The sequence below is a fragment of the Polypterus senegalus genome, chromosome 11 (genome assembly GCF_016835505.1).
Source record: "Polypterus senegalus isolate Bchr_013 chromosome 11, ASM1683550v1, whole genome shotgun sequence".
Taxonomy (NCBI): domain Eukaryota; kingdom Metazoa; phylum Chordata; class Cladistia; order Polypteriformes; family Polypteridae; genus Polypterus; species Polypterus senegalus.
Window position 1 is genome coordinate 37817269 of NC_053164.1, and position 24871 is coordinate 37842139.

Sequence of the window (24871 nt, forward strand, 5' to 3'; positions counted from 1 at the left end):
AGGTTTACCAATTGTCCTTTTACTGCTTTAAACCTTCCTTTCAAACCATGCTGACTGCCTCACGGCGTACTAACTTCCATCTATTTTCCTCTTTTCGTCAGCTGCTTTTTCAATTACTACAACGTCTTTTGCCTTACCACCTGCCTCCTCAGTGAACTGCGTGACTCATCCTGCTTTCCTTGTTTCTTTTTCCTTACCCCATCTGCGAATCACCATTTTACTCAAAATTTAAATATATTTTTCGATTTCACAAGTAAAACCTGGCCAAATTGGAAAAGTAAATTTTTATCTGTTCAGAATCAAATTTGAACAATAGCACCCCCTCTCTTCCGTATACTTAACTTCTTTTGTCAACTTTAATTATCCGATAAATGTTTGTCCCAAACAGCGTTCCATACTTCTCTTTCACTAACGGTTCGCCATCTCATTGGTTAGATGTTCTTGGTAGTCAAACATGATTGGACAAGAATGAATGCAAACGAAGGCAGAATCAGTCAACTATTTGATTGGCGAATGTTTTTTTTTTAGCCTTGCCCTGTGATTGGTGCATTGCTCACGTGTAATTTGTGGTCATGAATTGGCTGTGGTGCAGTTCAGCAAGGCAGTGTGTAAGTTCAGCTTTTGTTGGTTGAACCTTGAAGTAAGACAATAATTACAGTTTTTTTGTTCTCTTAAAGTATTAAAGTGAAAATGATGAAAGAAATATGCACGTTAGATGTGAATGGATATATGTCGGTTTCGATGTGAATTTAGAAGAGACCGTTGATCGAAGAGTACAGTATTTGTTTACGTGGATAGCGGAAGCTGTTGTTTCAACGGCAGAAACATTCAGTGACTATTCAGTTTAGCTAACTTCAGTGAGGAGCTGTTAAAGCCTTGGTAAGATAACCCTGTACAATTGTACAATAAAAGTAAGGTATTCACAGTATAAAACTTAACTCGTGGGACGTTCAATAAACACGTTGAAAAAAGTAAAGATTGTTGCTATCGCCTGTTTTAAAGAATGATTTGCCAACATGGTCTTTTTTGTTCAGTTTTTTATTTATTCTTTTTAATTTTTAAGAGTTCATGCTATTCTAAATTATTGGAGTCACAAAGTGTCCCTGAGACTTTTTGACCGTGTACGGGTGGTACAGCTGGACAGGCTGTAACAGCAATAGATGCTTACGAAAATTACCGTTTTGGGGACTTCACTACCTTGTACAAATACTATACTATACTACCATCTTAAAAAGGAAGGGAATTTTGTAATGTAATATTTATTGTGTCTTTATATTGTAGGTGAATGTAGTGTTCTTAAAAGCGAGAGACGCGTACAAGTGTCCACAAGTAGATATCAAATATTTCTATCTCTATTTTTTTCCGTCTTATCTTACATATGATGATAGCTGAGTAAATGCTTGTATGACACCTTGAACATAATGCTTCATAAAGACGATGTCATCCCATTACAGTTCCACGTCAAGCATTTACTTGTGACAAAAATTTCATAAATTTATACTAGCGATGTCTAGGATGTTCAGTATCATCTCTTTTGCATTATTGTTATTGTTTTTTGACCCATCCTTAATATAAAAATATTTACTCGCATTTATGGGGTTATCATTGCTACGTTTGTAAACTATGGTGAAACTTAGTAAACAACAAGCAACACCTATCACCTCTCTAGGACCATAATTAATGAGAATAACCTGTTTCTTAGTACACGTTTGCCACGTAATCAAAAAAACACAGTTGCAGACCTGATGAGCAGTAAATTTCAAAATCAAGCTTAGGAGCAGAATATTTAGCAGGACTTATCCTTTCTCATCTTCAGGTTTATTTTTCCTGTTTGTACTTGTACAATTTCTCGCAATATCTTTGATGTCACTGTTCTTCTTTAATATCCTCAGTAAGAGATTTTGGCAGTTTCCAAGTGTAGCAGTGAGAGCCTGGATGTTTATTGGCCTCTTTTGCTTTCAGTCTGTTGACTACAGTGTCACAACAGAGCCTGTTTATCTGTTTTGTCTTCACCAGATTCAAATGAGAAAAGACTGTTTCAATACACTCTGAAGAGTGTGGCAACATGAGTAGCTGACACATGAAGCTAGATGCACGTTAAAATTTTTACTTCTGATTACCATCCAAAGATTCTTTAAGAACATTCCAAAAAGACATTGGTTCAAGCCAACTAAATAAGTGGCTATCAGTTTCTGAAGAAAAGTGCAGTGTTCTTCATTGTTCTGGTATCAATGACAGAAAGTGCATAACCACGTAAATTGTTTGAGTTACACTTAATCCAGTCTTTAAATTCATGATCCTTTAGCCATTATCATCGAACACTTGTTTGTAGTATGACTTCTTTATTTTTTTGCTGGTCCACCCATGTACAAATCTAAAAAAAAATCAGAATCCGATTCTGAAGTAGTAGATGTTGGAATTGCATGCTGATAGCTGTAGGGTAATTGAATTACACAGCAAGTAGCAATAAAATGTAAAATGCCAAAATCTGAAAATATCAAGAATACTGTGACTTCCACAAACTCTGACAAAATGGTGTTTGTCAAAGTGGCGTGTTGATGTGCACATTGTGTAGTGTGCACTATGTCAGATGTGACATGAAGGCATGTGTTACCCAATACCATGTGATATAATTTGGTGTTTTTTAGACTAGTAATTATGTCGTAGTGATGCACAGAGTTAATCAATTTCTGTTAGCACGTACAAAACAAATCAATGTACACAAGAAATTGTTGTTCAGAAATTGCAAAGAAATAAATGACTGAAATGAAGAAAAAAAAAAAACAGATCTTGGTGATAAAACATAGCTTTATGTGGAATAATACAGGAGTGGCACCATTGGTCCTTACCAATGCAAGTTCATCCCAGCAAGATATCAAAACATCTACAGTATAAAATACAGCTTAAAAATGGTACACAGCATTAGCCGGGGAGACGCATCTGCTTTAATGCACCAAGAAACTGGCTTCAGATCCAGGCCTAGTCACTGCCTATATGGAGTTTTCCTTCCACACCCTAGCCATGTGCTTGTGCCAGGTTAATTGGTGACATTGAATCAGCCTATTGTGAGTGAATGCTTCTAAATGTAGACTGGCGCCATTTACAGAACTGTGGTGCAGTGGTTAGCATTGCAGGGTCAAGGATCCAGTGTCCTTGGTTTGACTGCCACACCCCATGTCTGTGTGACGTTTTTGCCTGCTGGCCGGTTTCACTGTTGATTCCTAATTTTTCCTAAGTGAATGTGAAATTGCCTGAGCCCTGTCTTTTTCCCGTTCTGCCTTGTGCCTATTGCTTGCTGGTTTAAGCTATAACCCCAAGTTTCAATGACTTAGGCCAAGCAGGTTTGAGAATAGGATGTCCATTTTAACTAATTCAGGTAAAATTTGCGGATACACTAATTATGTGACTGAATTTTTATTTGACCAGTTGAGCTTTTAGTATTAGTGAAACTTTTTTTTTTTCTTTTGAATACAGTTTAAGAGTTTTCAGTTCAGTTTAAGAGTCACTTTTGCAGCAGTACTCAATAGAACAGATCTGGCAACTAATCATGTATATTTTAAATCAATCTTTTTCTTTAAAAGCTTCTGGTAATGCACAACATGTCCTGGTAGAAGTCATTCCAATTGATTTAATTAAAAAAGGAGCAAATTACATATTCATATCAATGTTTAGATAAAATGAAATGCAACCCCCCTTTACTCATTTTAAATCTAGATTTATTGTTTTGAAAGGTACTTGAATAGGAATTCACGACCTACTGTGTAGTGTGCCAAAAGTTCTTTTCTCATCAGAATTTTCTTCCAATGCTCAGGCTTCATTTATGCCATATACTTAAACGAAAAGTGCCCTGAAAGTCAAACTCAAAAGAGCTTCAAACAAGTGATAAAAACAATAACCGCAACAGTGGTAAATATTCAGATCTTGTAGTAAACATAGATATAGTGCACACACAAGATATGTAAAACAGCAGGCTGATCTGAGAAAAGCTTACAGCTATCTGAACATTATTTATATAGTATAGGCTGAATTAATGTCCTGGTGTTAGATTAGAGGGGTGTTAGGTCAAGCCATTTAGGGTGGCTTGGTACCTTAGTAAAACTGAAAGCTGTGGAATTTCAATGTCTGATGAAAAAGTCTTTGTGGTCGGACCACGCTGAGCCACAGAAATTGTGCACTGATACTAAACTAATTTGTCCAGGTAGAATTCTCATGTAGTACAGCAATGCAAGGTAAATAGAGTTACACTGATATTGTTACTGTTTTCAGCACTACGTATTTTGTGGTGCTTCTTGCCAAATATTCACTGGAAATTTGAACTCCCAGGAAAACCATTACATTTTTAAACATCTACATATCTTCAGACATGATGGAGTGATTAACACTGAATTTTCTAAAGAGAAGGCTTTTTGTTTTTCCATCAGATTATCAGATTTTTATTAATTCCATATGTACAAATGAGGTCAATCCTTTATGATGGCATATGTTGCTTTAATGATGCAGCAGTTACTGGTGTAGCTGGTTTTAGAGTCTTATCAAAACGAAATATTCAACCTTGGGTTAAGTGGGCCCGGAGACCAGCACTGGATAAAGCTGCTATTGCTGAGTTTTTATTGCCTTTTTTTCATAACTTACCTCTTTTCATTTAAAATTCAGAACTTGAGTAAAACATATAACATGATTCCATACATCTTAAAGTGAATTTTAAGATTATATATTGTGTATATCTTTTGCATATTTACATTTTTTTACTGTAAAGACAACTTGTGGGGTGATTTGTGAAAGGTACTGTATGCTAGATTTACTATCACATCTATAGCAACTGTTTTAAACATTATATCAGCATCCATATTTGATAGCCTGCAGGTATACCTTTAAGTTGTGAACTCTGGAAGTCAAATCATGGCTTTTTAAAATTACGTGTTAAATGTATAACTCATTTTTCTCTCTTATAAATCTGTTTTAGTTTGAAGCTGTATGTGCCCCATGGAGCTTGTAATTATGTCCTCTTGACTGGCAGAAGAACTCTCGGCACTGTATGGGCTTTACGAGAGGCAAGTTCAGAAGCTGCTTTCTTTTATCTGTTGCTTCAATATTGCTAAATTTGTTTAAAACCCAGCATACTGAAAAAGATCTTTGAGCTATCGGGACACCCATCATTTTTAACTTGCATTTATGTACTTGTTCCAATGTTGGTCTTGCTCTACTTCCTTTAGTGTGTAAATGCTGCAGCCTTGTGAGTGTTTACCATAAGGATTGTGGAAAAAAAAATAGGGAGATGTATATTTTTTGAGTATACTATATGCTTGAGGTGAACATGTAATGGGAACCTCTGATTTAAAAGAGAGCTTGATTTTAGACTTGTTTGTTTTCCTAGTTAGTTGCAAGGCAAGAGCTTCAGCCATCTTCAGGAAGTTTATCTTTAAGGAATGAAAAAGTAAACCAGTACAGGTATTAATTAGATATTCAGTGAGCTGAATAACCTCAGTTAGAGACAGAATTGCAGAGCCTAACCATCTAAATTTTGCAACTACAGTGCATCTGGAAAGTATTCACAGCGCATCACTTTTTCCACATTGTGTTATGTTACAGCCTTATTCCAAAATGGATTAAATTCATTTTTTTCCCTCAGAATTCTACACACAACACCCCATAATGACAATGTGAAAAAAGTTTACTTGAGATTTTTGCAAATTTATTAAAAATAAAAAAATTGAGAAAGAACATGTACATAAGTATTCACAGCCTTTGCCATGAAGCTCCAATTTGAGCTCAGGTGCATCCCGTTTCCCCTGATCATCCTTGAGATGTTTCTGCCGCTTAATTGGAGTCCACCTGTGGTAAATTCAGTTGATTGGACATGATTTGGAAAGGCACACACCTGTCTATATAAGGTCCCACAGTTGACAGTTCATGAATTGTCTGTAGACCTCCGAGACAGGATTGTCTCGAGGCACAAATCTGGGGAAGGTTACAGAAAAATTTCTGCTGCTTTGAAGGTCCCAAAAAGCACAGTGGCCTCCATCATCCGTAAGTGGAAGAAGTTCGAAACCACCAGGACTCTTCCTAGAGCTGGCCGGTCATCTAAACTAAGCGATCAGGGGAGAAGGGCCTTAGTCAGGGAGGTGATCAAGAACCCGATGGTCACTCTGTCAGAGCTCCAGAGGTCCTCTGTGGAGAGAGGAGAACCTTCCAGAAGGACAACCATCTCTGCAGCAATCCACCAATCAGGCCTGTATGGTAGAGTGGCCAGATGGAAACCACTCCTTAGTTAAAGGCACATGGCAGCCCGCCTGGAGTTTGCCAAAAGGCACCTGAAGGACTCTCAGACCACGAGAAACAAAATTCTATGGTCTGATGAGACAAAGATTGAACTCTTTGGTGTGAATGCCAGGCGTCACGTTTGGAGGAAACCAGGCACCGCTCATCACCAGGCCAACATCATGCTGTGGGGATGTTTTTCAGCGGCAGGAACTCGGAGACTAATCAGGATAAAGGGAAAGATGACTGCAGCAATGTACAGAGACATCCTGGATGAAAACCTGCTCCAGAGCGCTCCTGACCTTAGACTGGGGCGACGGTTCATCTTTCAGCAGGACAACGACCCGAAGCACACAGCCAAGATATCAAAGGAGTGGCTTCAGGACAACTCTGCGAATGTCCTTGAGTGGCCCAGCCAGAGCCCAGACTTGAATCCAATTGGAAAATCTCTGGAGAGATCTTAAAATGGCAGTGCACCGACGCTTCCCATCGAACCTGAGCTTGAGAGGTGCTGCAGAGGTGCTGCAAAGAGGAGTGGGTGAAACTGGCCAAGGATAGGTGTGCCAAGCTTGTCGAATCATATTCAAAAAGACTTGAGGCTGTAATTGCTGCCAAAGGTGCATCGACAAAGTATTGAGCAAAGGCTGTGAATACTTATGTACATGTGATTTCTCAGTTTTTTTATTTTTAATAAATTTGCAAAACCTCAAGTAAACTTTTTTTACGTTGTCATTATGGGGTGTTGTGTGTAGAATTCTGAGGAAAAAAATGAATTTAATCCATTTTGCAATAAGGCTATTTCATAACAAAATGTGGAAAAAGTGATGCACTGTGAATACTTTCCAGGTGCACCGTACATTATTTTAATAAATGCTATTGTTGACCAACTGTAACCAAGCGCTCTGCTGATGGAGTTTCACCTCTCTCTGACATTTTTATTATTTCTGCTTTATTTCAATGGTGATTTTCTCTTCTTTACTGTACCACCAGCACTTGCATCAGATTTGTGTTTCAGAGACATTCTTGAAGGGTGAAGACAAAAGGTTAAGATGAGCTCTTCTAGACAGCACTGTACATGCTATCACAGCAGGAAGGCACCTGTCATCAACACGTCTGATGTACTGAGAAGAGACAGCTTCCTGCTATGTGCATAACAGTACAAGCAGGTTTGCTATTGTGAATGAATGGGGGCGGTGCGGGGCGGTTCATCACCAGCCCACCTCACCGTCGCCTCTACACTACAGTATGCTGCCTGAAGCATCCACCCACCGAGAACGACCACGGTGCGGCAAAAGGCGTGTAGTGAATCGCCCACCACTGCCCCCATTCAACAGGCAGCCATCCGAGGCACACTACAATGCTACCCCCGCCACCCCGTTCACCCTCAATGGCCTCCATTCAGCCACAACCGGGTAACTGCTTGCAGCATCACCAGCCGCCCACCGAGATTGAATGAGGCAGCCATGTGTGGTGGGCGGGCAGGCAGTGAAATCGCTTGCTACCGGGAGCCGCCCAAGGGACACTACACTGCTTGAGCAGCGAAATCGCCCCCCTCCAGCCTCCATCCAGCCACCGCTGGCAGTGTCCCCAGGCTGAAGATAATGGAGCTGCAGTTACTGAGGCGCATGCGTCGCAACTGCGGACCCGTTTGTATGTCGTAGGTCAGATGTCCATAACCCGGGGACTACCTGAATATATATATTGCAGCTAAAGAAACACTTTACGTTAAGCATGAGTTTTGGAAATGGTATATGTTACCAGATCACTGTCCCGTATGTTTTTTACTCTTATAGGTTTGGTGGAATGGGATCTTGGAGTGCTAAATTTTGTGGGACAGAACGAGCAGACACCTCTACTGAGCAAAGAAAACCATATGAATGCAGGAAAAGGAAACGTAGGTCTACCTGCCAGTGTGACAGTGAGAGTGAAGAAGATCCAGATCGTCTCCTCAACACACCCCGCAGGTAAAATGGTAATTTAGTGGCATACTTCAGGTTAAACCAACTCCATTGTGGGGGAGAAAATAAACCTGAAATGCATTGGAAATAATTAATGAGTATTTATTTTCCTCATCAGTGTTACTGTCTTGTTCCCTAGTGCAGTTTTATGCTGTTAGTTAATCTGGTGTATCAGAAATACTACATACATAAGAACATAAGAGCAAACTAAAAGAGAGCAGGCAATTTAACCCAAGAAAACTCGCCAGTCCTATCCACTTAATTCTAACATCAATAACATCAAGTCCAGTTTTAAAGGCTCCTGAAATACTCCTGTTTTCCACACTACTCGGTAGCTTATTCCACGTGTCTATGATTCTCTGTGTGAAGAGAGACTTCCTAGTGTTTGTGTGAAATTTACCCCTTAACAAGTTTCCTGCCATGACCAGGTGTTCTTGTTGAAGTCATTTTAAGATAACATTCTCAAACCAGTGTACTAATTCCCTTCATAACTTTAAACACTTCAGTCATGTCGCTGCTTAATCTCCTTTTGCTTAAACTGAAAAGGCTCATCTCTTTTAATCTTTCATCACAAGTCATCCGTGTAGCTCTGGAATTGGTCTAGTCATAGTTCTCTGGGCTTTTTCTAGCACTGTTCTGTCTTTTTTGTGGCCTTTACACAGTATTCCAGATGAGGTCTAACCAGTACGTTAAAAAGCTTAAGCCTCCTTTGACTACACATTGTGCTGTATTACATAGCATACTGTTAGGCTTCTTAATGCTTATGAGCAATGTCTGGAAGTTGATGTAGACTTAGTTTATATACTATAAGTAACAAGTACAAGTTCTGTTTACAATATTTATAGTTTGATATTATTGGTAGGCATTGTGGTGGTGGAGTGTTTAAGACTTTGGACCTAGGACTTCAAACCCTGAGGTTGTGGTTTCAAATCCCGCTATTGACACTGTGATAATGGGCAAGTCAATTTACCTGTCTGTGTAACGCCATACATCCATATCAACATTCTTATTTCTACCTCATCTAACTTCTTTTCCAGTGCTCCCTTTACTGGCTATGTTTCAGCTCCATACATCATTGCTGGTCTTTGTAGTTTCTTATAGACCTTACCTTTAACCTTCGTCTTAGTTTTTTCGATCACACAATACTCCCGATACCTTCTACCAATTCTTGCATCTACACTGTAGCTATGGATTATGTGATTTTACATCTCGGGCTACTGCTGATCCTAGATATTTAAATTTATCCACTCTTTTTAATAGCTCTCCATGCAGGCTAACTTCTTAATCCTGATTATCATTAATCCTCATGTGTTCTGTCTTATTTCTATTTATCTTCAACTTTCTTCCAAAGCTTTTCATCATTTTTCCAATTTCCTGTAAGGCAACAGTGAAATAATAAGTGAAAATAATATTATTGGGTCATTGGACCTGCTTACCCCTGAACATGCAATTTGCAATTGTCCATGAGTAAAACACTCCTTAATTAGATCAATTCCTGCTTTTCCTAGTGACTTGGTTTTTGATGTTGGCAATTGCAACACAGAATTTTACAGAAAAGTGTATTGAAACAGGTAATTGATAGAAATAATGTGAAAATTGAGTATACATTATAATTATTAGAAGTTTAAGATTTTCATTTGTTTACGTTGTTCACTCAATTGTGCATGGCCGGTTGATGATTTTTTGTGGTCCCTCTTAAATGTCTGCAGATGTAAATGTTTTTACAAAGCAGTACTTGAAGTGGATATACATAAGTGCTGGTTCCCTATGTGTACGGTGTGAGTGGAGTATCAAGAGTGTCAAAATTTTTTCCAGTAATTAAGTTTCTAATGAGGCTATTCTCATGAAATTCTCACCAGACGTTGGTATAACTCTGGAAATCCACAAATATAAAGAACTCACAACATTAAAGTCCATAAATACATTTTTGTGTAATAAAGTGGAATAACACGGAGGAGAGGGGGAAGTATTTTACACACTAAGAAAAAGCAGTATAGAAAAGTAAGGAACCAGCTGAAATCCTTAGGTAGTTAGAAAACAATTCCACTTCCTGTCAGTGCAAATTGATATCGGCTGGGTTAGTACATATTGATGGGCTATAAATATGTGTTTTGCTACCAAGATGTCGCATAAGAAACATCTCATGATGGGTATAAGCAAAGAGCTCTCCCAGGGTCTTCACAACCTGATTGTTGCAAACCTTATCAATGGAACTGGTTTCAGACATATTTAAAAACTTCTGAATCTTCCAGTAAGCACCATCTGTTATCCGCAAGTGGATGGAATACCACTCCATCAACCGGCCATGCATAAGAGCTTCTCATAAGATTTCTGACCAGGGTGTCAGAAGGATAGTCAGAAGAGTAAACCAAGAGCCAAAGACCACATGGAAGGAAGTAGCGGCAGAAATACTTGGAGGCAGCAGGTACAATTGTTACACAGAAAACAATTGGCAGTTCACTCTACCGGCGTGGCCTTTATGCATGCTCACCCTGGAAGACTCCATTACTGAAGATAAGACAAGCTCGCTTAAATTTTGCTACACAACATTTAGACAAGCCTTTGAAATAGTGAAAGAATGTAATCTGGTCAGACGAGACCAAAGTTGGACATTTTGGCTGTCATACTACAAACCTTTTTAGGAGGAGAAATTGCACTGCACAACACCCGAAAAACACTACACCAACAGTAAAGTTTGGAGGTGGAAGCATCATGGTGTCGGGCTGTTTCTCATCTCATGGTACTGGCAAATTTCATGTAATCGAAGGAACGAAGAATGGGGCCATGTACAGAGATATTCTTTAAATAAATTTACTGACATCCACCAGGATGATGAAGATGTGGGTGGACCTTTCAGCAGGGCAACAATTCAAACCATAGAGAAAATGAAACTCTGAATTGGTTTCAGAGAAAGAACATCAAGTTGCTAGAATGTCCCAGTCAATCACCTGACTTAAATCCAATTGAACATTTGTGGAAAGAAGTAATGGTCAGGGGGCCGGGAGAGGGCCCCCCAAATCTTCAAGATTTAAAGACAATTACTTTAAAAAAATAGGTCAAAAGTACACCTGAGCCCAGCAGGCGAATGGTTCCTTAATACAGGAAGCATTTTGAAGCTGTCCTTACAAACAAAGGCTTCTCCACTAAGTATTAAATTAGCGTGTTCAATACTTTTTCCTTTTGTCTTTCCATATTATTACACATATCTATTTATGGCCTTTAATATTGTTAATTCTTTATATTTGTGGATTTCTTGAGTTAATAATAATGTCTATGTGAATTTTCTCACTGGAAATATATTTCCCCCACTGTATTAATGCGAGGAGTGCATTTCTGTGGTTCCCTATTAGAAATTCAAGTGCTATGATGTAAGACTGGCACTGGGACATTGCAAGATTTAATAACCATGATGGGTAGGGTGGCCGTGGTTTCGTGGAATTAGGAGGTCAGGTGTCCCCTTTGGAGTTACCAGTTATGCGTTCAGGTTCACAAAGTAAAATAAGGACGAATAACCATGATGAGAGTTGGTATGCTAGAAAACACTGCTGGTATGCATGCCAGTAATCAAAAGTAAAAAAATCTGAAATGCTGCCCCACTTGAGGCACTTATGCAAAAATCTTTATAAAACAACATTCTCAGATTGGCATATACATGTAAACAATATTGGAGGTCAGGAGTGGGATTCTTCTTTCAAAATCTGTAGATGTGAATGTATATTGCAATAGGGTATCAGGGTTTTCAATCCTTTTGTGATTGAAGCTGTAGCACATGGTCTTTCATGTATAAAAAATCCAATTGCTTTTCCCTTTGGGCTTTTGCACATGTTCATATAATTGTGTAACATTGATCGGGCCTATATCGTATATGAGGAACAAAAGGATCAGGGCTTACAGCTTTTGTCATATATGTAATCAGGAAAAAGATTAGGTACTGGGCGCAATTGAATTGGGACCTAAGTGTCTGAAACGCTACACTCATTCCAGTTCCTGCCTTGGTCTGAATTGGAGGACATCACTTTCCCTATTATTTCTCTTTCACTCACTTTTTGCTTTTAGTGAAGTAACACCTACTTACAGCCATGTTGCCTGGCACTGGCACTGAAGTTTTATGGTGCCCCTGATAACCATTGAACTTTGCATCTTCCTTGAGCTTTGCCGAACTTTCTCCTTTCATTTCTTATTTGATTGTAGACATTAAACATGACCCGTCTTTCCTGTCTAGGACACTGCCTCTTCTTTGGTCATTCATCTGCCCTATTAATTAGTGCTGCCTTTTGGTAGGTCATCGCTTCTACTCTGCCCTTTGTTTGTAAAAAGCATGCTTTTTGCACAGCACAGAGCATGCAAGTTAACATTATATTAATAAATATTGACAAATGTAATATTTGTCTAAAAATATAAAACATGTTAGCCATTTTTATTTTTTCGTCAACAAATCTCAAAAATTGATATGTCAAAATGTCCTTTTTTATTGGATAACTACTTGCCTAAATGTACCATTCTGTCAAATTTTTGATTTTTAACAAAAAGGGAAATAGTGGATGTGTTGATAGTGAGTGATTCAGTCAGCTTTGCATTATATATATATATATATATATATATATATATATATAAAATGTGTGTGAGTACAGTTGTACTTGAAAGTTTGTGAACTCTTTAGAATTGTCTATATTTCTACATAAATATGACCTAAAACATCATCAGATTTTCACTCGCGTTCTAAAAGTAGATAAAGAGAAACCAGTTAAACAAATGAGACAAAAATATTATACTTGGTCATTTATTTATTGAGGAAAATGATCGAAATATTACATATTTGTGAGTGGCAAAAATATATGAACCTCTAGGAATAGCAGTTAGTTTGAAGGTGAAATTCGAGTCAGGTGTTTTCAATCAATGAGGTTACAATCAGGTGTGAGTGGGCACCCTGTGTTATTTAAAGAACAGGGATCTATCAAAGTCTGCTCTCCACGACACGTTTGTGGAAGTGTAGCATGGCAAGAACAAAGGAGAATTCTGAGGACCTCAAAGAAAAAGAGTTGTCGATGCTCATCAAGTTGGAAAAGGTTACAAAACCATCTCTAAAGAGTTTGGACTCCACCAATCCACAGTCAGACAGATTGTGTACAAATGGAGGAAATTCAAGACCATTGTTACCCTCCCCAGAAATGGTCGACCTACAAAGATCACTCCAAGAGCAAGGTGTGTAATAGTCGGCGAGATCACAAAGGACCCAGGATACCTTCTAAGCAACTGAAGGCCTCTCTTACATTGGCTAATGTGCATGGCAGGGTTGCAAGGAGAAAGCCACCGCTCTACAAAAAAAAAATTGCTGCTCGTCTGCAGTTTGCTAAAGATCACATGGACAAACCAAAAGGCTATTGGAAGAATGTTTTGTGGACGGATAAGACCAAAAATAGAACTTTTTGGTTTAAATGAAAGCGTTATGTTTGGAGAAAGGAAAACACTGCATTCCGGCATAAGAACCTTATCCCATCTGTGAAACATGGTGGTGGTAGTATCCTGTTTTGCTGCATCTGGGCCAGGACAGCTTGCTTTCATTGATGGAACAATGAATTCTGAATTGTATCGGAGAATTCTAAAGGAAAATGTCAGGACATCTGTCCATGAACTGTATCTCAACAGAAGGTGGGTCATGCAGCAAGACAACAACCCTAAGCACACAAGTCGTTGTACCAAAGAATTGTTAAAGAAGAATAAAGTTAACTAGCCAACCCGCGGCGTACCATACGCCGCATAATCAGGCCAGTTTTTTAATGATTTTTAAGCACAGGGAGAAAATTAACATTTGAAAAATCGGTAATGGTAATAAATCGGCAAGAAAAGCAACATTGTAACAATGCACGGAACGAACCAACACACAATCGTCTGTGACTGAAAACTGGTGGACAGCCATCGCGCCTTCTCCTCCCAGATGGAGGGATGGGGGTGGATGGCGCTCAGGCACGGAGGGTGGAACGGGAGGAGAGGAGAAGGATGTCCATTCCGCTCCCTCCGTCATGCTAGTTTGCTGATGTCTCGTTCACTAGACGCTGCATGCTCATGTGCCCACCTCCAACTCGTCACTTGAGTCGTTGTCGTCTTTGCACAGTCCAGATGCACCTGTGACTCACGTAGACTTTTCGTTGCTCTGTGCGGTTTTGGCTGCTTTTCTATATATTAATCCACCAAGACATCCGACCACGGTAGTAGCGAGGAGAGAGGGGGGTGTGTACAAAGGGTAGGAGCGTATGAGTTGCACTTAGTGGGAATTCCATGGTTTGCAGCCTGAATGGGGTTCAACGGCTTACCCACGCCTCTCTGTGCCGGGTAGACGCACGTTCAATCTCATGCATAATTATTTATTGAATGCTAAACAGTTCTGGAAAGACACGGTTGTCTAAAATGGGTTGGTGTGAGAATACAACAGTAAGTGAATGAAAAGATGGAACTCTGGAGAGAGCAAAATACAACACAATAGTTAACCCACGGCATAACAAACGCCACATAATTATTTATTGATGGTTGAACACTTCTGGAAAGACACAGTTGTCTAAAGAGGGAGGGTTTGAGGATACAACAGAAAGTGAATGAAAAGATGGAACTCTGGAGAGAGCAACATATAATTGTCAGTGAGTGAAGACTGGTTTTGGCAGATACAGGCATATCTTTTTAAAAGTTTGTCCTTGTGCCTTATTAATTGTCATCGCAAATGCCAATCGAACAGGAAATTGTCTTCGGGTAAAAGTAAAAGGCAAATTAAAGGAAAACAATGTGAATTCAATGTCACAGGTGTTCCGTTTTATCCCGTCTCCAACGTCAAGGAACCATTGTGCGAAATGTTGTTCTTCAGGAACAGCTCTCATATTTGTTGTCAGTGTAAGAACATGCATGTGACGCCACAAAGGGTGCTTGTTAATGCAACTGGTGACAATAAGCGCGCAGGAGCCACGCATAATGACGGGGAGAATTTGTCGGAAATCTCCACCCAATAGTATTGTTTTGCCTCTAAAAGGCTGCATGTCACCCATGAGGTCACGTAATAACCGGTCAACTGCCTGGAATGCGTATGCGTGTGTCATTGGCGCCTCGTCCCATATAATAACTTTGGATTGTAGAAGATGTTGAGCATGTGGTGAGGAAAGTTTGATGTTGCATGTAGAAGTAGTAGTGAGCTTCAACGGTATTTTAAAAACAGAATGGGCAGTTCGTCCACCCGGTAATAATGTTGCAGCTATTCCTGTAGATGCTACGGTTGTAGGAAGGTCTCCCCTAGCTCTGATGGTATGAATCAAGGTTTTGTACACAAAGGTTTTCCCTGTTCCTGCAGGACCATCCAAGAAGAAGCATCGGGGATGGGAATTGTTCTATGCCGCATGTAAAACAGTATCAACAGCATGTTTCTGTTCTGTGTTGAGTTTGTCATAGTGTTCTATAGCGTGTGAGTTTTCAGCCTGAGCGTCGAAGGTGGGAGATGAATGACACAGTGGAGGAATGTCGGGGCTGGTGTAATTTGTGCAGGTTGAAGCCATGTGGTTGCAGCATGTCATTAATGTCAGCGAGAGCATACATGCAAGCAGTGGTTGTGGAATATTTTGTGAGAAAGTCTTCGGAAAGGGAGAGTTTATGTGTGTCACGTTGTGTGGTTCACCGAAGACACAGTTGAAAACGAACATTTCTCGCAAGAATCGTGGTATTCGTATCTGGGATGCCTCTGAAAGAGTATCATGCCATATTTTGTCATCTTTAAGAAGACCTAATTCTTGGCAAGCTTCTTTGAAAGTGTCACATTCAATACCATTGACTGTTCATAGATGGTGAAAACTTGTGATACCCACGCAACGGGTAAGGAGAAGTCTGAGGTAGTAACGTTCGGTGTCGTTAATGGCAACAACAGGCATTCTACCGATCACTTTTGTTCCTCCTCTGATTCTCTTTTTCCATTTTCCAGAGGATTTTTGAAATGTGTAATGTTGCGGAACATCAGTGTAATGTAACTCTACAGCTTCAGGATCTGTTTTGTTGAGTTCAAACCATGCTAACAGCATAGTGTTTTTGTGGACGTGTCTTTGGAGCGCTTGTTCCTCGTGACCCTCATGAAAGAAGACGAGTTGTTGTTCCGGCAAATAAACTGGTAGTCGGGTAATGACATGAGATTTTTCTGATAGGCTGTACTCGCTCAAACGCCACATAGCCTCAAGAGCACTAACATACCTACCGTCAAGGAAAGTCTGTATTTCGTCATGTTGAAAAATATCATCGGCTGGCTCCCGCGGCGTAATTGATGCAGCGTCGTGTCCTTTGTACACATACTTATAAAGATACTTGATACATTGAATGGACGTGCAAACTTCAACGTTAATATGAGCATTGAATTTCTGAGAAAGCCACGGATTGTAAGGAACAATCCAACGGTTGTCGATATCGTATTTGCCAGCAACGGCAGTTCTCCCTTGTCTTCTGCGGTATATGGGGTAGCCTTGTTTGTTTTCTTGAGTCTCCGCATTGAAGTCTTTCGGGAAATTTTTGGTACATGCGCCGTCTTTAATGCAAGGTGATTTGGCGTTGAGCGTGTCACAAGGACCATGCATTTAGTGACAATTTGGAAAAGTCGAGGGTGTATTTCAGGATTTGGAGGCTAAGCACGAACATATTTGTCTATATCATCCTTGGCCCTTATTTTGGATTGTGAGTCAAGTGTAAGTAACATATGGCAATGAGGTAATCCTCGTTTTTGGAATTCAATGACGAAGATGTAAGCGAGAACATTGCCGAAAATATTCCTTTCCAGAATATGTGTTAGAAAATGTCGCGCTTTGATATGAAAGACGCGAGCAATGATGTCAGGTCTGTGTTCTATTTGCTCATGATGGGAAATGGCGTTGCAGATTTCCGGCCATGCAGGATTGCAGGTGAAGGTTAAGAATAAGTCAGGCTTTTCACATTTGCGGACAATTGCCATCGCGTCTTGGTAGTTCTGTTGCATGTACCTTGGACTGCCTTGAAAGGTAGAGTGAAGAATGATCAATTATCCAGGGCGGAGGTCATGGTGATGTGCTTTCGCAGTGACAGCATCCATAAGTCCCCTGTATTGCTCTACACGCAAATCTTGTTGATGTGAGTGAAGGTAATGTAGACGCGCGCCTTCTGTTCTGACATATGCGTCGACGATGTATTGCTGAAAGAGTTTGCCACTGGAATGCAAGACACTGAATGAAGATCTCGTGACAAGCCTGAAAGCATAAAATTGGAGCTGTGTGACTCGCGTTCTTTTCGCGGTTCGCTTTTCCTCAACATGGGTTAATTGTATGTGCCAGCCTGGATCTCCGTAAGGGAATAGCAGTGGATAAACCATGGGATCACAGTTCATATTGAGAACAGAAATACGCTTGCAAGCATCTCCCCTTGGATATATGCAAATGTTGCGTTGTGCAGGAGGTTCCCCGTCTTCACCTACAAAGATAGCAGCAACATCAGTTTGACAGGACGGGGCGTTTATACCTTCTCATATCCAGACCTGGATTTTCCATAAACACCATTCGTACAGCAGTAACAGGGTTACCATGAGTGATAATGTCATGCATTTGCATGTAAGACTTTGTGAAGGGATTAACCTGTCGTATCATGTTGTCTAGTTGAAGCAACAAAATGTCACTGCAAGCACTATTACATTCCTTTTGCAAATGTTGACTGGTAGCCTCAGCAGAATTGAAGATATATAGCTGACCGTATTGTGGTGACTTGTCAGGATTGTTATATAAAGGAGAGACCTGGTGATAAATTTGACTGTGGATTCTGAAAGGCATACGGTCCTTGTCCAGATGGTTGAGCGATGTGTGTGCCCATTGACACGAAAGCTAAAGCGGAGTAGTATTCCCTGATATGATCACAGTAATTTCGGGACAGCGGATTCTTGCCAGTCAAGAGGTCTTCTAATAAAAGAGGGGGTTTGGATAGCGGTGGCAAAGACACCTTGCCGGCATGACAACACTTAGTGTAATGTCCGGATTTGTTGACCTCTGCTGGCCAATGAAGAGCATTGCAAGAAGCACATAGTGTGGAAGGTAGGCCAATGTTATGTTGTTTTGAAGCATTGTTGGCAATGTTCACATTGCATCATTCTGTTAGTGTTAGTGTTGCCCAGAGGGGACTGGGCGGTCTCTTGGTTTCGAATCCCTGCAGATTTTATTTTTTTTCTCCAGCCGTCTGGAGTTTTTTTTTGTTTTTTCTATCCACCCTGGCCATCAGACCTTACTTATTCTATGTTAATTAATGTTATTTTTATTTTTTATTGTGTCTTCTATTTTTCTATTCTTCATTTTGTAAACCACTTTGAGCTACATTTTTAGTATGAAAATGTGCTATATAAATAAATGTTGTTGTTGTGTTTTTTTAAATGTGCGTTCAGATATCTGTGCACTCTGAAGCTTTTGGAACAAAAGGTGCATTGAAAGTCCTGTGTGGAATGCGTGTGTTCAGGAGAGTGTGTCTTTAAATGTTTTTCAGGAAGAGGAGAGTGGGTAGGTGACGTCACATTAGTGTGGCGAGCAAGTGGGTGTGCACCCTGTGTGCACATACCGACAGAGTCAAAAGATGTCACCAGAAGGTTATCACGTGGGTATTTGAGAGGCATGAGAACCTCGTAATGCCCATGATCCAAAGGACCGCTAAAGAGCAGGGATATGAAGAGATGCTGGGCCAGATTGTAAACTCGAGGAGAGGCATGAGGGCGTTCTTGGAAGTAAATGCTGATAGTAGCTGGAAGGATTTGGGACATTGCCACAATTACTGCCTCGCCACCATAGACTCCGGACGTATTCATGTAGTCAGCGTATTGTTGAGCAGACTGTATAACAATGCCTCTGTGACTAGCAACAACGGACACCACGTCACCAAAGTTATCCCAATGTTGGCAAACAAAGCTAACAGCCATGTTACAAAGTTTCAGAGCAACAGTTTCGTCAATGACATTTTTCCAGAAAAACCCGCCTGACAGAAACAGTTACCTGAAACAGGAATTTCTATAACATTGAAAGAAGTGTTGTTTCCATGAAATACATTTGAAGCGGTAGCCAAGGAGGGCAAAAGAATAGTCAACGTGGCTCACAGCTGGATTTGGACCGCAGCACAGACCAAAGCGAGTGAGTATGTGTTTGATGAGCTGTTTGAGTTGGCGGGCAGTGGTCTGAGGTGTGTTCCTGAGCACGTGGGAGGAAGGGTAGAGTTTCTGGGCTGGGCTTCGTTGTTCCTTTCGCATGGTTTTTCATGGTGGACGTGGTCGGGTGTCGAAACTGAAAAGAATAATGAAAAGTCAACGTGGCTCAGACTTGCATTGGACTCCAAGCACAGACGAAAGGGACTAACTGGGTGATTGGTGAGTTTTTGCGTCCGGGCACATGGGCAGGCAGTGTGAATGCCTAGAGAGCGAGGGTAGACGCGGGCCGGTAAAAAAGGAGTGTTGGTGGGCAGGGAAATGTCTTCCATGTTCCAGCAGGAGCATCTAAAAAAACGCATGTTTGTCGCGGATGCGAATTTCTGTATGTAGTGTGTAAAACAGTTTGCTATGGTGCACGGGTCGCATCGAAACAAAACTCAGTTTTTAAAGACTGCTTACTTCATTGTGTTTTAATCTCCGTTGTAAAGGATTGTTTTAAGGATCACATGGGATACCCCTTGCAAACCATTTTACACGGTGCATTTGGCGATTCACCTCCGCGAGAAACATGACTCTATGAACAGTCAACATGGCTTGGAGGTGCATGTGGCCTCTACGACAGACGAATATAAATGACGCCGTTTTTTCTGTGTCGTCGTGTCAGAGTTGGTGGGCGTGGCTCTGCGAGTTGTCGTCGTATCCAATGGTCTTGGAGTTGGTGGGCGTGGCTCTTTCCTGCGTGCGCCATAGGTATCTTACTTGTTGGCGGCTTAGTGAATCCACACCCCTTCCAGCGTGCTTTCCATGGGTGTCTTGCCAGGTGTCTTACTTGTTGGCGGCTTAATGAATCCACTACCCTTCTGGCGTGCTTTCCATGGGTGTCTTGCCTTAGTGAATTATATATATAGATGTTTTGGAATGGCCAAGTCAAAGTCCTGACCTTAATCCAATCGCGATGATGTGGAAGGTCCTGAAGCGAGCAGTTAATGTGAGGAAACCCACGAACATCCCAGAGTTGAAGCTGTTCTGCACGGAGGAAAGGGCTAAAATTCCTTCAAGCCGGTGTGCAGGAATGATCAAAAGTTACCGGAAACATTGCAGTTGCAGTTATTGCTGCAATGGGGGTCACACCAGATACTGAAAGCAAAGGTTCACATACTTTTGCCACTCACAAATATGAAATATTTGATCATTTTCCTTAATAAATAAATGACCAAGTATAATATTTTTGCCTCATTTGTTTAACTGGTTTCTCGTTATCTACTTTTAGGACTTGAATGAAAATATGATGTTTTTTTAGGTCATATTTATGCAGAAATATAGAAAATTCTAAAGGGCTCACAAACTTTCAAGCACAACTGTATATGTATGCATACAGTATGTGTATATGTAAATATAAATAATAGCTACTATATTGGAGGCTTGTAATGTTAAAAACAGTGCAGTTTTTTTGCGTACAATCTGTACCATTAGCAAAAGAGAAATACAAATGCAGGGGTGTGAATTGAATAACATACTCAAGTGTTTTTATTTTTTGCTGTTTTCAGAAAAATGCTGAAAACCACATCAACTTATATTTACCAAACCTTGTTTCTAAATGGGCAAAACAGTGATATCCGAATCTGTGCTCTGGGACAGGAGTGGGACTTGCACAAGGTATACCTGTGCCAGGTATGTCTCTTGGAATTTAAGATCATGTTTTAAAAATCTTCATCTACCATAATATTATATCTCTCTTTTTGTCTAATAAAATTCTTTGGGGAAGACAAATTCATGTTCTTATGTTCAAAGAATGTAATTTTATTTAGGTCTGATCCTATCATCAGAAAGGAAAATGTGTAAGGAAAATGTAACACTATTTCGGGTTGGTCCAAGTCAAGTACTACAGCACATATTTAAAAAAACTACGCCAGATGCATTCTCAAACTGTAGTTTATACCAAATCTATACCAGATTGCATGTAGGTGTAGTATATGTGTCCTTCATTTCGGTCCTAAAGGGCTGTTTTATGGCATGTTAGTGCTTTCATTTTGCCAAGTTATTTCTGTTATTGTAGATTTTCTTTTCCAAGAATATTCTCTAAATTATTTATGGACAGGAGAAGAGAAGCAATTTATAGACTCTCATTATTTTCTTTTCCATTTCTTTCCAGACATTTTATTAAAATAAATTCTTAAAAATGAATACACAAACTTGTAACTGGGATTAAGACTTGGTGAGATGCTGGCTCTTTGTCATTTATACTGTGTATCATTAGCAGGTGATTAAGAAAGCAAGAATCTGTTAAAACCAGTGAATTCAGATGTTTGACTAAATTAAATAATTAAAATTAAAGATAACTAAAATGAAGGACAAAGTATTATTGAGCATTAATTTTAATTTTTCTTATTAGGAAACTGTGGAACAAAAGCTATAGCCATTGTGGCTCTCAGTGACCTTACTTGAGAACCCTGGTGTAGTATATGCTTCAGGGACCTGATTTTGATCAGTTTTCATTCCACATCCTTTGCCTGATTGGAAAAAAGAAAACAAGAGGAGGTTAGGCATACAGAGCATGTATGTGTGTGTTTTATGATAATTGAAAAAAGTATTTGCTAGTAGTTACTGGGAGCAGCACATGGAATTGATGACATCAGAAAGTAAATAAAAAGAGCAAGAGGATTTCTATAGTACTCCGTTCTTCCTATTTTACTGTTACAGTTTTTTTGGCTGTTGTATTTATATGGCATGGAAATACTGTGGTCAACTTGGCAGCACAAAACTTATTTTAAATAAATGCCATCTTTTAATTATTTATCAATGTAATATTTTGTTCTTTTTTGACATTTGGTAGTCTGGCTACTTCTCAAGCATGTTCAGTGGTTCTTGGAAGGAATCAAGCATGGCTGTCATCCAGCTAGAAATACCTGATGAGAACATCGATGTAGAAGGTGAGTTTAGTATATTAAGAGGACAGCAATTATCATGTTGATCCCTAACTATAATTTAATATTTTTTAGAAAAGCACTGATAAGAGACTTGTGAGCTCTTATTTTTGAAAATTCGTAGTATACATACTGTATTTACAGTGGTGTGAAAAACTATTTGCCCCCTTCCTGATTTCTTATTCTTTTGCATGTTTGTCACACAAAATGTTTCTGATCATCAAACACATTTAACCATTAGTCAAATATAACACAAGTAAACACAAAATGCAGTTTTTAAATGATGGTTTTTATTATTTAGGGAGAAAAAATCCAAACCTACATGGCCCTGTGTGAAAAAGTAATTGCCCCCTTGTTAAAAAATAACCTAACTGTGGAGTTCAATTTCCGTAGCCACCCCCAGGCATGATTACTGCCACACCTGTTTCAATCAAGAAATCACTTAAATAGGAGCTGCCTGACACAGAGAAGTAGACCAAAAGCACCTCAAAAGCTAGACATCATTCCAAGATCCAAAGAAATTCAGGAACAAATGAGAACAGAAGTAATTGAGATCTATCAGTCTGGTAAAGGTTATAAAGCCATTTCTAAAGCTTTGGGACTCCAGTGAACCACAGTGAGAGCCATTATCCACAAATGGCAAAAACATGGAACAGTAGTGAACCTTCCCAGGAGTGGCCGGCCGACCAAAATTACCCCAAGAGCGCAGAGACGACTCATCCGAGAGGTCACAAAAGACCCCAGGACAACGTCTAAAGAACTGCAAGCCTCACTTGCCTCAATTAAGGTCAGTGTTCACGACTCCACCATAAGAAAGAGACTGGGCAAAAACGGCCTGCATGGCAGATTTCCAAGACACAAACCACTGTTAAGCAAAAGAACATTAGGGCTCGTCTCAATTTTGCTAAGAAACATCTCAATGATTGCCAAGACTTTTGGGAAAATACCTTGTGGACTGATGAGACAAATGTTGAACTTTTTGGAAGGCAAATGTCCCGCTACATCTGGCGTAAAAGGAACACAGCATTTCAGAAAAAGAACATCATACCAACAGTAAAATATGGTGGTGGTAGTTTGATGGTCTGGGGTTGTTTTGCTGCTTCAGGACCTGGAAGGCTTGCTGTGATAGATGGAACCATGAATTCTACTGTCTACCAAAAAATCCTGAAGGAGAATGTCCGGCCATCTGTTCGTCAACTCAAGCTGAAGCGATCTTGGGTGCTGCAACAGGACAATGACCCAAAACACACCAGCAAATCCACCTCTGAATGGCTGAAGAAAAACAAAATGAAGACTTTGGAGTGGCCTAGTCAAAGTCCTGACCTGAATCCAATTGAGATGCCATGGCATGACCTTAAAAAGGCGGTTCATGCTAGAAAACCCTCAAATAAAGCTGAATTACAACAATTCTGCAAAGATGAGTGGGCCAAAATTCCTCCAGAGCGCTGTAAAAGACTCATTGCAAGTTTTCGCAAACGCTTGATTGCAGTTATTGCTACTAAGGGTGGCCCAACCAGTTATTAGGTTCAGGGGGCAGTTACTTTTTCACACAGGGCCATGTAGGTTTGGATTTTTTCTCCCTAAATAATAAAACCATCATTTAAAAACTGCATTTTGTGTTTACTTGTGTTATATTTGACTAATGGTTAAATGTGTTTGATGATTAGAAACATTTTGTGTGACAAACATGCAAAAGAATAAGAAATCAGGAAGGGGGCAAATACTTTTTCACACCTCTGTAGATCTAAACATTAAAGCCGGCAGAGTAGCCCGGACCTGAACAGTAAAAATACTGCTACCTAATTTTTTTTTTTTTTTTCCATCTAACTTTTTTTTCTTTACAAGTTAGAATAAAATGTAACAGCTAATCGCCATAACTGATCATTTTCAATTATTAGAGTTGTTGGCAATGGATCAGTTTCATCAATTGATTGATTATGTCATTAGGCTGTGTACATTGTGGTTCAGTATTGCATTACTACTTCATTCCGTTGCAAATGCATTTGAAAAGTGTCTGCCAGTAAGCAAATGACAGAAAAAATGGTGCAACATGTGTGTAGATCTGACCTTGTATGGCACGAGAACACAACAGTTTGAAAGGGAGAGATACTGTTACAGGGTCTGTGGAAGAGGAAGACTTGCCGTCATCCCATTAAATTGAATGTTACTTCAGTGTTATGTGATACAGATACATGGATGCAATGTTTGCTAGGCCAGGCATAATGACATTGCTTTCGGTTTATAATGAGGAATAATTTGAGTCATAGTTCAGCCCTCAACAATGCAAATAAAATATTTGCATATGCAACAGGCTTTCATGATAGGCGACCAAAAAATATGTATCATTATCCACTAGCTACTAAATGTTCAGAATCTCACCTGCCAAGGTTTTTTTTTTTGAGACCCCATAACTTCCCCAGCTCCATGCTGCACCGAAGCTATGTCAATGCAGGCAGGGATTGCTTGTCCATTGCCAATGCACCCACAGGTTTTCAGCCCTGCCGCGTAACACGGTTGATGCGGGACACAGTCTAACCCAGCCACTAACCTGGCCTCTTTATGGTTGTTTGCTGTGT

The 24871-nt window shown here is 39.9% G+C and overlaps 1 protein-coding gene across 6 annotated transcripts in view; it reads left to right on the plus strand.

Annotated features, from left to right (window-relative positions):
- The first annotated feature begins 518 nt into the window (after positions 1 to 518).
- The window catches only part of gmcl1 (germ cell-less, spermatogenesis associated), a 66799-nt gene continuing 42446 nt past the window's right edge, over positions 519 to 24871 (plus strand). For 3 of the 6 annotated variants that reach the window (XM_039768395.1, XM_039768396.1, XM_039768397.1), the window contains exons 1-5: positions 520 to 608; positions 4964 to 5051; positions 8052 to 8222; positions 20919 to 21042; positions 22205 to 22301. In XM_039768395.1, coding sequence (XP_039624329.1) covers positions 8062 to 8222; positions 20919 to 21042; positions 22205 to 22301 — 382 coding nt within the window. In that variant the 5' untranslated portion in view covers positions 520 to 608; positions 4964 to 5051; positions 8052 to 8061. The other 3 variants (XM_039768392.1, XM_039768393.1, XM_039768394.1) reach the window with 3 other exon arrangements.